This window comes from Salarias fasciatus, chromosome 13 (genome assembly GCF_902148845.1).
Source record: "Salarias fasciatus chromosome 13, fSalaFa1.1, whole genome shotgun sequence".
NCBI classification, from domain to species: domain Eukaryota; kingdom Metazoa; phylum Chordata; class Actinopteri; order Blenniiformes; family Blenniidae; genus Salarias; species Salarias fasciatus.
In genome coordinates, this window is record NC_043757.1 from 12964137 (window position 1) to 12979126 (window position 14990).

At 42.4% G+C, this 14990-nt stretch overlaps 1 protein-coding gene across 3 annotated transcripts in view; it reads left to right on the forward strand.

Annotated features, from left to right (window-relative positions):
- Positions 1–14990, forward strand: part of macrod2 (mono-ADP ribosylhydrolase 2) — a 410420-nt gene that overhangs the window by 313842 nt on the left and 81588 nt on the right. For all 3 annotated transcript variants that reach the window (XM_030105906.1, XM_030105907.1, XM_030105908.1), the window contains exon 8: positions 9606–9679. In XM_030105906.1, the coding sequence (XP_029961766.1) occupies positions 9606–9679 (74 nt within the window). The remainder of the gene's footprint in view (positions 1–9605; positions 9680–14990) is intronic.

A 14990-nucleotide genomic window follows, 5' to 3' on the forward strand; every position in this document is an offset into this window, starting at 1 on the left:
TTTAACAAAGCCACATTGAATTCAAGCCAAACTTCTTGATGGAATAGTATGTTTCTGAATTTTGATGAGAAACCATCAGAAATCTCTTATTAATTCCACCCCCTGTAGACTTTTTTAGTGTTTCTTTCTATTTGCATATAACTGCAATGATCACAGCCATTAGGATTAATAAACATGATCAATGATACCACACTCAGTCAGCAGCACTGTAGGTCCATAAAAACAGTCGAGTACACTATTCCAGAAGAAATGATGCTGATATAGGGGCTGATCAGAGCCAGGAACTGTTAGTTATAATCATGGATTTGTAATTGTTAAGGCAGCCGTCTCATGAGAGTCGTTAGGTTCCGCTGATCACTCTCTCCACTCATATATTAGCCAGGAAAAATTAGGATCCTTTTACAAGACCTCATGCTGCCAACGGTGCCAACACAATCTCTCTGGATGTCGCAGTATGTTTACACTGTATGTACAAGAATTATTAGGCAGCTGTGCCCAATGGAGCTCACACTTTAAAGTAATTTGTTTGATACTCCAAATTTTGTGAAGTACCCTTTAAACACACACAAGCACACACACTTTTTTTTTTTTTACTTTTTTTTCTTGTTCAACCATTGCTATTTTCCAAAAGGCTACACACATGCACACATGCAGTTTATTTATAACATCTTGACGTATACCTTGACATTATTGAAGTTTAGCTGTAATAGCACTTGCTAAGCCTTTTTTAAAATGAATTGCACTTCGCTAATTCACCAAGACTGCTGCAAGTGCAACAAAGTATCTTGACTATGAAATGTTGATTCACTGCATGTTTTTAATTTATTGCGGTCCACTCCAATATTGATAATGAAAATGACTGCAGGACCAGCTGAGTTATTTAAATGGCCTTATTAAGACTTGATGCTGGGCTTTTTAATGCGGACATTTGGAGCTGATTTGCAAACTGTAAGTGAAACGTCAGCAACCATTGATTTTTTTTTATTTGATTTGTGCAAACATCACACATGGCACATGGCTTCACCCAAGTGATTTGCAATGTTCCTCCTGCCTGGGGAAAAAAAAAAAAAAAACGCCTATCTTATTTTCTGTGATGCAACCAAGCAGTCACTGCCTGTTGTGAAGAGAAAGTAGCAATGTGTTTTGAAATGAAAAGGTGAAATTCTGTGGCAGTTTAATACCTGACTTGTGGTTTGCTGTGAATTTCTGCAATGAAATATGTGTTTTGTAAAAGGGAACAGGTCCAGGAAAAAAAAAAAAAAGAGAAAGATTTGCTGCTGTCGGGTATAATAGGAAGAAAATGAAAGATACAAGTTGAAAAAAGCAATCACAGAAAGCAAGTTTAACAGTACCTGGAAGGAGGTCATGACCTTTTGCATTACTGAACTCAAATAACAGTAATGTATATGAATTACGGCAAACACAGGATTTTCAGCTTAGCTGTCTTGTTTTTGATATTTGAAAGTGTTTGCTAAAAAAGAAAGAAAAAATAATAATTTATGAGCCACTGGGGAACCTCAAAAGAATCTCTGTGTACATGCACCGTATGCTGATTACTTTACATGTGTCTGTGATTGCTTTGTTCTGAGAAAACTCATAACAAAATGATGCAATTTCCAACCAGAACGCATTAATCTTCCAGCGTTATCAAAACTAGACCATAACTAACGGGCGGCTGTCACCAGGCTGCACGCTGCAGATCCTCACACAGTGAAGGATTATAGAGGCTGACAAAACTTTGGTGGTGCTCAACAATAAAGCCAAAGCTTCACCCAGCAGGAGCTGATACAACATAGTCCAAATGCTGTAACATAACAAGTAATGTGCCTTTTAAATCACAAGGTGTATTTCATTTTACTGTGTTGAAACACTTCTCTTGTGAGATACTGGTCATTTTCCGTCCATACTTTTTTCCTCAGTTTTTCTTCTTCTGTCTTCCGATCTCACATCCTGGTTCATCATGGATATTAGAAGTTAGCGTCTTGTTAAAATCGAAGACATCCTTAATGAACTGACTGAATAATCTTTTTTTTTTTAAATTCAAAGTATAAATGTAGTTGCTAGTTTGTGGGTGCAATTTTGCGCAGTTAAAACACTGAAAGAAATCAAACAAATAAAAGAATAAGCACTATGCAGGGAGAGCGGGGCTTATTTGAGGACTAATAACAGAGTAACAAAGCAATTAAGAAGCCAAAAGTACAAAGAATACACATGAATATTGAAAAGTGTTAGTGATAAAAGATCTCGGTTTTGTTTGTTTTGCCTTTTTAATGAATTTGAGGCGCAGAGCAGCTTTACTGCAGTCTCACAAAGGTAGAGCCAAAACATGCCGGCGAGAGGGGGGGGGGGGGGGTCATTCTTTGTATTGCACAGTGCTGACGCGAGCACTGCTTATTGCTGTTCACTGGTACTGAGTGCTGCATCGCCAGTGGGAGCCTGTCATAGTTCTCCACCAGGAGCCCCCTTCACATCAAAGGGTTAGTCTGCACAGAGCCGAGCGCACGGCGGAGGGGAGGAATTAAACAGGCCGTTCAATAAATAAACAGCTTAGCTCTTCCCATAACCGCATCTCTCTCAACAGAACAATACAGCTGATTAAGGCTAAAGATCGTCACACAGTAGAGGGTAAATAGAGGAGGGAATTTCAAAGGAGCTACATTCTAGTGCAGCGCTGTGATGTTGTTCTCTATAGCTCCTGCTCCTGCCCCCTGAGTACTGCCATATTGTGAAAGGGGCCCCGCTCTCTTGTCAGAAGTTCTGACATTTTATGTACATCTCAGATAACCTTTAAGGTCAGTTTCCATTTCAGCAATGTAAACAAAAGTGTTTTAGTGTGAATGTCACATCTTCTTCATCTCTCTCTCTCTCCCTCTCTCTATCTGTCAGTGTATGTGTGTGTTCTGTTTTTTAATCTCTCTGCCTCTGCACATAGCTGTGTAGTTATCAGTCTGTATATGCGTGTACGGCCGTACAGCCAGGTACCATGCTTATTCACACATGCTTGACCCATTTCCACTTGAATTGCTGGAGGAAAACAAATCCTGCCCCCCAAACAATATGACAGAGAAGAATCAGGAACAAGTTATCCGAGGCTTTTGTGCGGAGGAAAACAGATTTGTCAGGATCGCTAATGCTAATTGACACTCTCTCTCACGCCTCCATATTCCAGAAGACGCAGTCACCATTGACAGATGATGGCAGAACAGGGATGTCGGGTGTAGTAGGGGTGCACAGGGGGTACCTGAGACGCTCGCAAAGAAAAATGAGGGCTCACACTGCGTTGACACTCCAATCCCTCAGTTCGGCCCATTAGCCACAACAGAATTTCTGCTCCGATAGTGTGTCAGAGGTACCACCCATAAACAAACTGGTGCCCACTATGGGCCACGAGGTCACCCAGCATGATAGAGGTTATTAAGTGCTGCTCCTGTTTGCACATCAATCACGGCCATGCGACCCGGGTTTAAATGGATTATTCCTTCCAAGGAGGAGACACTCCTCAACGTCTCACAGGATCACTGCCAAGAGTCCAACGGCATCGACTTAGAGTGGTCATTTCCTCTTTTTGTATCTCTTTGTTTTTCGTCCCATACATCCAGTTGTCTTCTGTAGTGTTTTTTCTCCCTGTACGTCCTCCTCACAGGTAAAGCCACATACATAAAAATCCCATTTTAGGACAGACTGTTTAGCCTTCTGAAGCTGGTGCTGCAAGTGCACTTTCCAGCCGCCGCGTAATGGGGAGTGCAGTAAAGCTGATGTCTGCTACGATCAGTTTTTTGCGTTGTGCACACTGCTCATTCTGGGAAGACAAGGACATGGACGTTAAGTCTGCTATTTGCCTGACACATACCATTGCACACATGCATTTATAACCCTATCAAAACATTATGAGGCCCTGAAGGCAGCAGTGCTTCTTCACTTCATTGGAAAAATATCCCTCTGTTTACTGTTAACCCTTCACCTTTGGCTCGTCTGTCTCTGTGACAGATCCCAGGATTGTTGACAAAGGGAGTTTCAGCCCTGACTGGTGGCTATAGCAGATATGCGGGTGTAATCCACCCAAGCTCCACTGGTATGTCCACGCTGCCGTCCCGCTGTAGCGTCTAGATCAAAGGTGTCAAGAAGCTAAGAATTTTTTCCTCGAGCCAGCATCATGCTCTGGCTCACTTCATACTTGTCTAGGATTAGGAAGGTTGGAGACATTCATGGCACCTTATCTCTCGACAGCGATGGCTCGCTGCTAGCTTGCCAGAGATGGCCCGGGTAAGTCCCCCGCCGACGCTTAAAACGTGGGGTTTACTACATGGAGCTTAGTCCAGCTGGGTTTCGAATTTCAAGGTACATAGGAGCAATATGCTGTATCAGTAAGCAGCAGAGTGTGTGCTCAGTGGGGACAGGGGGCTTGGAAGCCCATTTAACTGAGTCACACAGTGTGCATTGTACTCAACACTAGCCGTGCTCCACTATTTTCATGGATGATAAGCCAAATGTAAAAATACTCACCACCCACAGGACAATAGATTTAGGTCTCTGCAAAAGTTGGTTGAGCATCGAACTTCCACGCACCGAACAGTCTTCTTAATGTTTTTAAAAAAGAAGTTTTAGCTGTTAATTTTAGCATGTAGGACAAAGTGTGGTATCACCTATATGGAAGGTTTCCAAGGAAGGTCATCATCTGTTGTGCCATGGAGACCGCTCTCTGTCTTCTCACCTCTTTTTCCGCCTCTCTTCCTCACGCTGCACCCTCCCATCCCTCTCTGTCTCTGTCTCCTTCTGTGGGCTGCAAAGTCGGTCATGGTCACAGCCCTGCTGTCGTGTCCCAGTGTTGGTGGAGGAGCGGCTCCGGGCCATTTGACACCCATGCTTTGGCGTCTAGAGTCCTGGGGCACAACTCCGTCCTCCACCCTGGGTCACCTCACCTCTCCTCCGGGCTCTGATGGGGTGACAACACTGCCCGCCCCCCCCATCCTCCGTCCACCCCCACCCCCTGCTTTCCAGATGAACACACAGTGCTCCCCTCAACACGAGCAGCCTATAACTGCACTGCACCTAATGATTTCCTTATCCGTGGATATTATCTGCAGTCCCACAAAATAGATCTCAGCCACATTTTACTGAAAGTTTTTAGTTTGAAAACAATACTCATCAGCATAAATAAATATCTGAGCAACAATTTCCACATCATGCAGATAAGAAAAAGATTTTTTAAAAAGAAAATTAAAAAACTGATCTGAAATCTAACCAAAGTGAAAACAATAGTCAACAAACAAATAATGTAGTAGGTCAGATGTTACTATGTTTTTTCTGTAGCTTTTCTTGTTTTAGCCAGCTCAGCCCCGGGCTGTGTGCTGCTTCAAGGTGGACAGCTCATCAAAATGAATGGCGAGAGTTTAGACATGAACTTGACCAACTATCATGATGGAGGAGGAGAGTGGGACCAAGAGTCCAACTTCTGCCTCTAGGGAAGAAGAATCTGTGCTCTGTATTCCTCAAAAATCCAGACTTCAAGTGATTATCAAACTCAGGCTGCACACTCCTCGCAAAACTGTGAAGAGCATGGACCGAAAGTAGCAGAAACAGTCAAAATTATCAAGCCCTAAAATAACAGCAGGTTTTAGTATTCACCTCTCAGTATAAGCCCACTCAGGAAAAACAACACTGGTGGGATCTGCACTGCTTGCCTGCAGCCTCTCTATATATTTGCACATAAAGAAAGAGGATATATCATGTCATGGACATGTAGTAGAGGCTTTCCACTTTCTTCTGCTCACCATATCAGGTGATGCAGGTACTCCACGGAAAAACACCTTACCTACACAAGTTTGTAAGGAAAGTAAAGTCTGAAAGTTAGATCGAAGGAAAATTAGGATATGAAAGAGCTGCCATGCTGGCAGAAGTCAGAGCAATGGACTAGCTTGTTCTCAAAGCCAAATTTTCCCCTAAGGCAGAGAACACATTTATATTTTTTTCCTATGTTTCAGTTCAGTGGATATTTTTTTAACGGGAACTTCTCTTTCCAAATTCTCACAGTGAAAATAGAACTATCTGTGCTGAACAACTGCAGTGATTTATTTCTAAACAAAATAACTACATAATTTGAGCTGTAAATGTCAAACTCAATGACTTATCTACAATTTCTTTTTAGAAAATGCATAAATCATTTTGCCTGGCAAGTCAACCAGGGCCATGCACGAGTGTTAACATATGTGTTTTCGCCTATAATTTAGATAGAGACACTGTCTCATGATTGCATCAGAGTGATCCTAGTTTTTTTTTTTTTTTCTTCACATTGAAAACTGTCTACATGCCTGAGATCATAGGAATAAATTATATGAATTCTGTTTTAAGATGAATCATGCTTTTGGCATAACTTACTACACATGGGTGAAAATTGACCTATTTTTTTTTTTAAAGGAAATAAAAACAACACATCTGCCTCACTTAGTTTAAAAATGCTTTTTAATTTGGCCAAATATCCATTACGTTGGATGAACTAATTCACTGAGTAGAAAAAGCTGCCTTGCTCTCCCCTCAGGTCAAATTCAGGGATTAACTGAAGTCCTTCTGGACACCGTCCAAATATATTATGGAAAGCAACAATCTTGGCCGTGCTGTTCCAATATTATGTAATCTCATTGTTTCTCCGTCCCCCTTTGTCCGCGTGGCGCGTGCCGTACTTTGTCTCCGGTCTTCTCTCCCTGCATGCTGTGCCCGGCCCGGTGATGAAGTAGGCGAGCTTTCAGCAGAAACAACACTGCACCACCTGAGCCCCTCATCAGTGGCGCCGCGCTGCACATATCCCATCAGTGCACCTCACTAAGACAAATCTCCCTGAGCCAGCCATATTCCCAGCCAGCGGAGGAAAGAGCCCAGCCAAGTGGTGCAGGGACCCTGGAGGGCCCACCAGCACCGAGCCCGGCTCCAGCCCCGCGCCATCTGACAGATTGGCTTTTACCAAACCCTCCACACAGCAAATGGAAGTGCAGAAGGGGAAGATGTAGAAGTAAAACACTGAAAGTCTTCGTTTCGCGTGCACTTGAGCATAAAACCAGAGTGGGTTCACCGTGATTGGAAGAACGCTCAGACGGTTAACAGTCATATCAATGATGTGACTGTGACTTCAGTGCGAACAGGGGTGATGAAAACGCGTCTGTTTTCCACTAAATGCACGTAGTCGGCCCGGCTGACAAGGACAGAGTGAGGAGAGGTGAGGGAAGTTAAAAGTAGTTGAGGTTTGGAGAAGACAAATGATGAGCGAGGGCTGCTGATGCACTCAAACTGCGGCTGTTGACCTTGTGTTGTCGGTGTTGTTGTCGAGCGGGGCTCCTCTGCCCTCAGCTGCCTTTTTTTCCAAGTTTCTGTCTGACTCTTTGTGTGTGTTATTTTTTTCAGCATTGTTTACATCTATCATTCTGCTTACCTATGGGGTTTTTTTTTTTTTTTTTTTACATCTCTCTCACTTTTCAGCTGCTATGATTAATAGGCGAAGCTACAAAATCGATAAAGCATCAGTAGGAACTCCTCACTGAATAGACTCTACTATCCACCACACTTCTTAGATTTAGACATGTTATTTTTTATATCTTAAACATTATTGCTCCATGTTTTTTATTTTAAGATGGCAAATAGGAGTGCAAAAGCTGTTCCTTACTTATCGTTAGTAAAGTACACATGTTTTGTTTATGTGCTTACTCCTCCAACACCTCTCTTCGCGTGTGCTATTTGTTAACACCCAGTCCCATTTCTGAGCATTGTTTTTCTTCTGTTTTCTTGTTTTCCGCACGTCTGTTTTCCTTTGTTACCCGACGTGTGAGTTGCAGTGCTGATACACCTGTGTAGGTCTGGAAATAGATGTACAAAAAGGTAACATCAGCAGAAAAAGTGATATCACTTAAAAGGTTACAAGCGCTCAGGGCTCAGAGCCATGTGAGTTGATCTGTGGGCTGATTTAGCATTCTGGATTACGTTCTGAGCGGCCCTCTCTTCGGGCGGCTTTTGAAGGGCAGGAGCCGTGAAGAGGCTGCGCGCCGTCTGTAGACGCTGCCTCACAGAAGCATGGGAGCAGGCTGGCTGTCACCGCTAGGCCGGTACGCAGCCCACACCGTGCTTCAACCTGAGCCTGAACGGGAGCTCGGCTCCTGCTCAGCAGCACTTCAGCCTCTCTTACCTCCTCGGTGTAACGCGACCACTTCTGTCAAGCAGAGAAAGGGGAAGAGAAGGAAAAACAGAGGGGCAGAGAGAGACATCAGCAGGAGCCGGACCGTAGAAGGTGGTTGGCGGCCACAGTAGATCTTGACTATCAAGACAGTTGGTATAAAGCATTTAGAGAATAGTGACGGAAAACCTTTGACAGCACAGAATATGTCTCAGATGAATTCAAAAATGTGTGGTTATATCTGTGTCGGTTTGGTTTTTTTTTTTTTTTTTCTTCATCGAACATAAGGATAGTGGTCTTTTCAGTATATGTAAGACTGTTTCATAGGTCAAAGCGTCTTGCTGTTATCCCAATGACCCAGGAAAAAGAAAGATATTTGAAAACGTGACCCATGCAATAACCAGCAAGTTAGAGCCGTGGCTCGGCTTTTGTATTGGTTCATGTGGGTTGAAATTGAGGGCTTGACCTTGGCTGTAAGAGGAAGACACTGTCTCTTGCAACCTATGGTTTCTCATAGAGGTCAAGAGTTACATAATGGAAGAGCATTTAGCATCAAAGGCTGAGAGCTGGACCCCAAGGGCTTAAAAAAAGATAAGATTGTGTTTGCAATGTCTAACGACATCATAGGTTTCTGTAGACTCCTTAATGTAAAGTTCTCGAACCAAGTATTGGGAAAGTCATGGAGGACCAAACTCAGCCATAAGTACTTTAGACTGAAGACACTGAAAACAGTGCGATCAAACAGATGGTCAGCTCTTCTAGTAATAGCATATATGCTCTGTAGTTGTAACAGGGCTTTTATAGTCAATAGCTCAAGCTAAACTGTTTGTTCTTGCTAAGTTCTCTTCAATGGCTGCAAATAGTCTTGAGATCAGCATCCAGTAAAGTCTTCGGCCTCATTAAAAATGTATAAAATCACAATCTTACTTTTTCCATCGATACCTTCTGTTAACAGTTTCCAGTCTCTTCTGCTGACACGACTGTAGTCATTAAAATAGTAGCTAGTCACATTGCTTTCTAGTCTCCCCGGATTTACGGCATATTCGTTCTGGCAAGTTGATAAAATAGGGGAGAGTGACTGATCACACATCTAAGTGTAATTTTCCCCCACAAAGACAAAACATTAATCAGTTGGCTCGGGGTGGTAATGAGTAAGGGTGTGATTACATATGCGTGCGTGCACACGCTGCTTGGTTCTACACTTTGCACCTGTGATGCGTCTTCATGTACTTTCACATCACCGTGTGTGGCAGCACACATCTACAACAGTTTATCAGACAGCTGGTCTTACCGAGCAGAGACAAGCAGCTTGTGCTGCTTTCCATTGATTTAGAAGGAACGCTGTTGCCTGTGGAGGTATCAGTCTGTCGGCCTGTCTGTCTGTTTTTGTCTCCCTCTGGTATCTGCATGTTGGATACAACTGGTATTGACACGGTTTCTTTCTCTCTAGGCTTTCCCAACGAGCCCGCAGCCGAAATTGCTCTGACCACAGTGAAGAAATGGATCGAAGAGAACCCTGATAAGGTAGGGTCATGCCAGCATAATGCATCTTCAAAACAAATAGCTGTCAATCTGAAGCTACTTATTCACTGGCTGAGGCAGTGTGTTTCGTACTCCACCTGATTCGCAATGAGCAGCGATGATTGAACCACGGCAGAAACAGAGAATCCTAATTGTCATGCATTTCTGTATCAGACAGGCATTTTATGCACCTGCTTTGCTTGATCAACCATTTAGTTTGTGGTCTGTGTGCATATCAAATTAAAAACCAGTCTGAGACTAATCAGGCCTTAAATGGTCTGTTGACTGTTTAATTGGTCTATGCTGGGGAGAGCTATTAAACCCAGAAGAACATAAACACATCAAATGAAATAATCTCAAATTGGTTTTTGTATTGGATAAATTCTAATTATGTCTTCCACGGGCCGAGAGCTACAATAATGTGGAAAAGCTCACGCCTAGTGTAAGACCACTGTTTATTTGGCGGACAAACACTGTCATCCTAAACACACACAAAGAAATATAGAAATGTGACTAACGAGAGAAAACAATTACCTCCGGGAGCTTACCAGAACAAAAATGGTCATATCCATCTTCATTAAGGGCAACTGTTAATAGTTTTATCTCCAAAATATTCACTTTTGTAGGTATATTTATTCCAGAGGTGATTTCTGTGAGAAAAACAAACATAGTTGTTGTTGACATTGCCACTTCATCCTGGTTTCAGTACTATATAACCTATATCTCAAATTCTACATAATTATCAAGCAGTACTCAAAAAAAAATGTTTTTTTTTTTGGTTTTTTTTTAAGGCTGCATTCAGTGTGTTAACACTGAATAGGTTATTATTGTGAAATCTGTTGGCACTAATTAACAGGGTTAAAATCCATGTGAAAACTGCTGTGACAACTAAATTAAATCTGGGGCCAATTGCAATTTAAGTAATTATGTGTTAATTACGCAAGGGTTTTTTTTTTTTTTTTTTTCAGCAGCGTTATTGTATGTATCTTAAGTTAAAAAGACTATTCACCAGTCTACTCTATTTTTGTATTGTGATGACAGGGTTTTATTCAGCTGTCAGGATGCTGTTTAAATCTTTACGCAACATTTATCAGTTTGTGACTCAGTGAGTGATGGTAACCTTCGGGGTCATCTCTGTTTACTGTGACACTGTTTAAATCCATCACTGTGGATTGAGGTGTTTTATAAAGCTCACAGCTTGATGTGCTGCAGCATCCCTCAGCTGGTGTTATGGATGTTGTGAACAGGCAGCCAAATGATACAGAGTTGCGAGATTACTTTGCCGTTGATGTGCCGTGTTTGCAGCACTTGTTCTCTGCCTGATGATTCCTGTAACGTCGAGTTGGGGAATCCATCAGCTCGCTGGCGTGAAGAAGGTTTTCTATGGCTTATTGCTGACTGTAAATAACAAGCTAATGTGCAAAACTGACTTTAGTGGTTGTGTTGTTGCACATCCGAGATTGCTGCTCGCCATGCGGAGGCTCCTCTGTCACTCATAAGACACGGTTTTGTGATGCACTGACTGATGTGGAGAGATTAGGTGGAAAATTTTACTCTTGGTGGAGAAACACAGATATCTACTACAGTTACCTGCTTGGCAAAGCTCCACGATCGCAAGCAGTGGGTCACTGAGTCAACTAAACCAAGAGTGAGTAAGCCTTTAAAAAGATGAGAGAGAGAGTGACATGATATATTTTAGCCAGAAGCACAGCCGTATTATCCTTACATTGGAAAGTCTTCCAATGAAACGCAGATCAATGTGCACTAGAGGAGGAAGCCTTCCCTCTGATTTCCAGTTCATTCACCGTTGCTTGGTGCTGTGTTACTCTTCTATTTAAAAAAAAAAAAGGTTGCATAACGTAATAGATATCATTTTAATGTAATTATGCCTGCAGAGTTTTTTATTGGAAAAAATTATTAGAAATTGAGATTTCAGGCAAATTACCGCTATAATTTTACAATGCTTGAAGGCACAGAATGACGGCTCTGCTGGCATTGTGTTGCAATTCAAATGCATAAATGATACCTGTAGTTTTGTCTGATTATTGCAATTTACCGTGGATGGCTTTATTCAATTGACAGCTGACATGCCTCTGTTTCAGGCTCCGTCAGCTCGTAAAAAAAACGATGCACTTGTTGACTATAATAAAGTCATTGGGTCGGAATCTGAGTAAAAACCATGAATATAAAGTTCTGAACAGTGTGTTAGCTCGTTGCTTTCTTCGAAGTCGATCACAAGAGGATAGAGTGTTCTCCCATCAAAAGTTCAGCCATCACTTCAGTTACTCATATCGTAGATTGCACATTGCTTTGCAACCTCAGAGAGAGAATGGAATGGTTGTTGCCCAGTTTATCTTGCGGGGAACAATGGAGCTAGATTGCTTTGCTCGCTCACTTCCATTTCTGCGCGCGAGGCCACGAGGAGCCTGTGTTGTGAGGCTGTCCGCAGAGACAAGTCATTTCAGGGCCATGATAAGGGACATGCTTTGGGAAAGATACTCTGCTATTGAGGCACAATGAGCTGGCTGAGGATCTAACACACTGGGGGTGACAGAGTTGAGACCATCGTCCCTCAACACAGCCCCCTCCGAAAGCAGACACACACACACACACACCAGTGCGGTGTGTGTGTGTTGTTCTGCACACGTCTTGTTCAGTGGAGATACATTTGTATCTGGCAGGTTGTAGTCATATACACAGCCATTGATCTGTAATTGTCCACTGATTGAAATGTGCAGACAAGAGGCTCTGAGCTCTGAGGACTCTTACATCAAATAGCAGAGGGCATGTGGAACGGCGTGTGTGGGAGATGGGGCGAGAGGATAGAATGAAAAAGCAGGACACTGTGATTGATTAGCAGTAAGTTTATCTCCTGGGCCAGCACAGTGCAGCTCTGATGCACTTGCACACAAAGGACCCCGACACCAGCATGAAATTCTCCCTTGAAAGCACCTAGACTTCCATTGTGGAAGAAGAAACAGCCTCGCTGTGGTCAGGGACAGCAGATGCTTTAATCTTGAGAGATTTGAGTAGAGGAACGATCTTTTAGATCACAACAGATGAAGGAATAAGGGAGGTCGGCCTGCGTTTCCATGCATCTGCCACACAAATAAATGAAAGTGAATGTGTGGGCTTGTGTAAACGCCACACCAGGAGACTGTAGCATCTTCAAAAATGCATAAGAGGCTTCAGTAACTCTGGCAGTCAATCCAACACAACCAGTTTCCCTTATGGCAGTTGAGCAGTTTGCTCCTTCGCACAGCACGCATCCCCCACCACTCATCTGGCTTTGGTTTATTTCTCATTTTCACATCTAATTTGGTTTAATTCGGGCTTACATAGGTTTAATCTGCAGATGAAAAATGTGGTCTGACACTTTATTTGGCTGCCACGGATGTGCTCTGGATGGCCAAGCTTTTTAATGAAGCGTTTCAAGGGCCCAGCAGCCCGGCACTACTGACACAGTCTGAACACTTGAGACAGATTGAGAGTCTGTAATAAGCTCTGCTGCTCTGTGCAGCTCAGGACAGAATTGATGTGTGGAGAATTCACCTTTCAACATCACTCTGGTTTGGGCCTTAGTATTAAACACTCCGATGTGCCAATGATGCTCCCAAAACAGGTGTTTACATCCCGTTTCCTGCTCTGTCAATGATCTGTTTACCTTAGTTGCATTTGTCATTTAGGACACCTGATAATAAATTCCATCTCAAGCCAAGACTGGAGACTCGTGACAAATGTCAAGTGGCTATTAGGAATAAATAGGATTTTTGTATTTTTTTTCTATGATTGTGTTTCTCTCTGTGAATAGATATCAGTGTGTGAGACTGTCAGGGCCGTGGCAGATGGAGCTATAACATGACAGCATGGAGACATTCATTGTCGTGCAGCTGAATAAGACGGATGGTTGCTGTTACAATGATAATGCTGAAGTGGTTCACCTTTAGAAAATGTCAATTACATTTGTGTACACTGTAAGATGCTTTATCTAAAAAAACCTGGTAAGCAGAAAGCAAACCACATACAGCTTCTTTATCGCATTCTATACATGGTGGTTAAAATTATGACGACTTTCCCCAGGGGACTAAAAAGATACAGAGGTGCAAATCCTTTTTTTTTTCACAGTATCATTTGTTCCATTAGCCCTGAACAGACTGTGTGTGTGTGTGTTTTTTTTTTTTTAGTAATTTTCTTTTATTAAATGTGTTTCCTTGAAAGGCTAAACTATGAAATGTTCGTGCTCTACGTTCAGCTGTAGCAAATTCCTTTCTCTTTGAATCCACAAATGAATGTCATTTTATTATTAGTAGTAGTAGTATATCGTTTTAGTAGTGTTATACTAAACAAAAGACATGTTGGATTAGCTTCACCATATGTGTTTTATTAGCTCTAATTATCATCTATGATTGAATCTTCATTTATGAATGGCATAAATGAACTGAATAACTTATCATTTAATTAATTTGTTCTTTTCTTTGAAATATTAACATTTTCACCATTTTTTTTTTTATCAAACTTTATTTGATATTCAGATCTACAGCTCTTGCTGCCACATGCTGTTGCTTTAGCTCATTTAAAAATCATGTCAGGATATATTTGAACAAAGTTGTGTTTCCTTTTATCCCTGGTGTGAAAGACCATGAACACACCTTTATACAGACAGTAAAATGACACAAAAACAGTGTTGTTATAATAAAACACTAATAAATAGTTAGTGTAACTGAATAAATGCTCCTGGAAGATTGAACTGTTCCCAAATCCTCCACTGTTTTCCAGTGACAGGTTGGTGTTGAGCCTGGAGTGAAAGCAGCAGCTCAGAGTGGTGAAACAGGCCCTCCATGGGAAAGCACTCTGAAAACTGAACGCTACTGGAACTGAAACAAGCACTAAGTGGGGCGCTACTCCTGCTCTCTGTTGCCGCGTTGCCTCTTCATGGTATTTTTATTGTCTGGTATCCAGTGGAAAGTCTTTGCCAAGTGTTGCATCTGTAGTTGAGAGGGGCACAAATTTGCTCTGCACATGCCTGGAGGACTCTGATGTGCCACTGATGGTTTGAGCGACTGGCATGGTGTTCAAAGCCGGCGATGCTCTTTTGAAGTCTGTGTCTAGCCCTTTTGAATTGTTCGCTGTGACTGAGAGCATCGGGGAGATGGAGCCTGATCAGGAGCTGCAAACATGACTGAACACTGGAGTCTGCATCGAACGCTTTCTTGTGTGGCAAGAGACGCACAGTTTGACCTTCGAGAGTTGTACTGTCTCTTCAACCTCTCTGTCAAACACCTGCTCATTTGGCTCCAGAGGTTCTTTAGAGAGA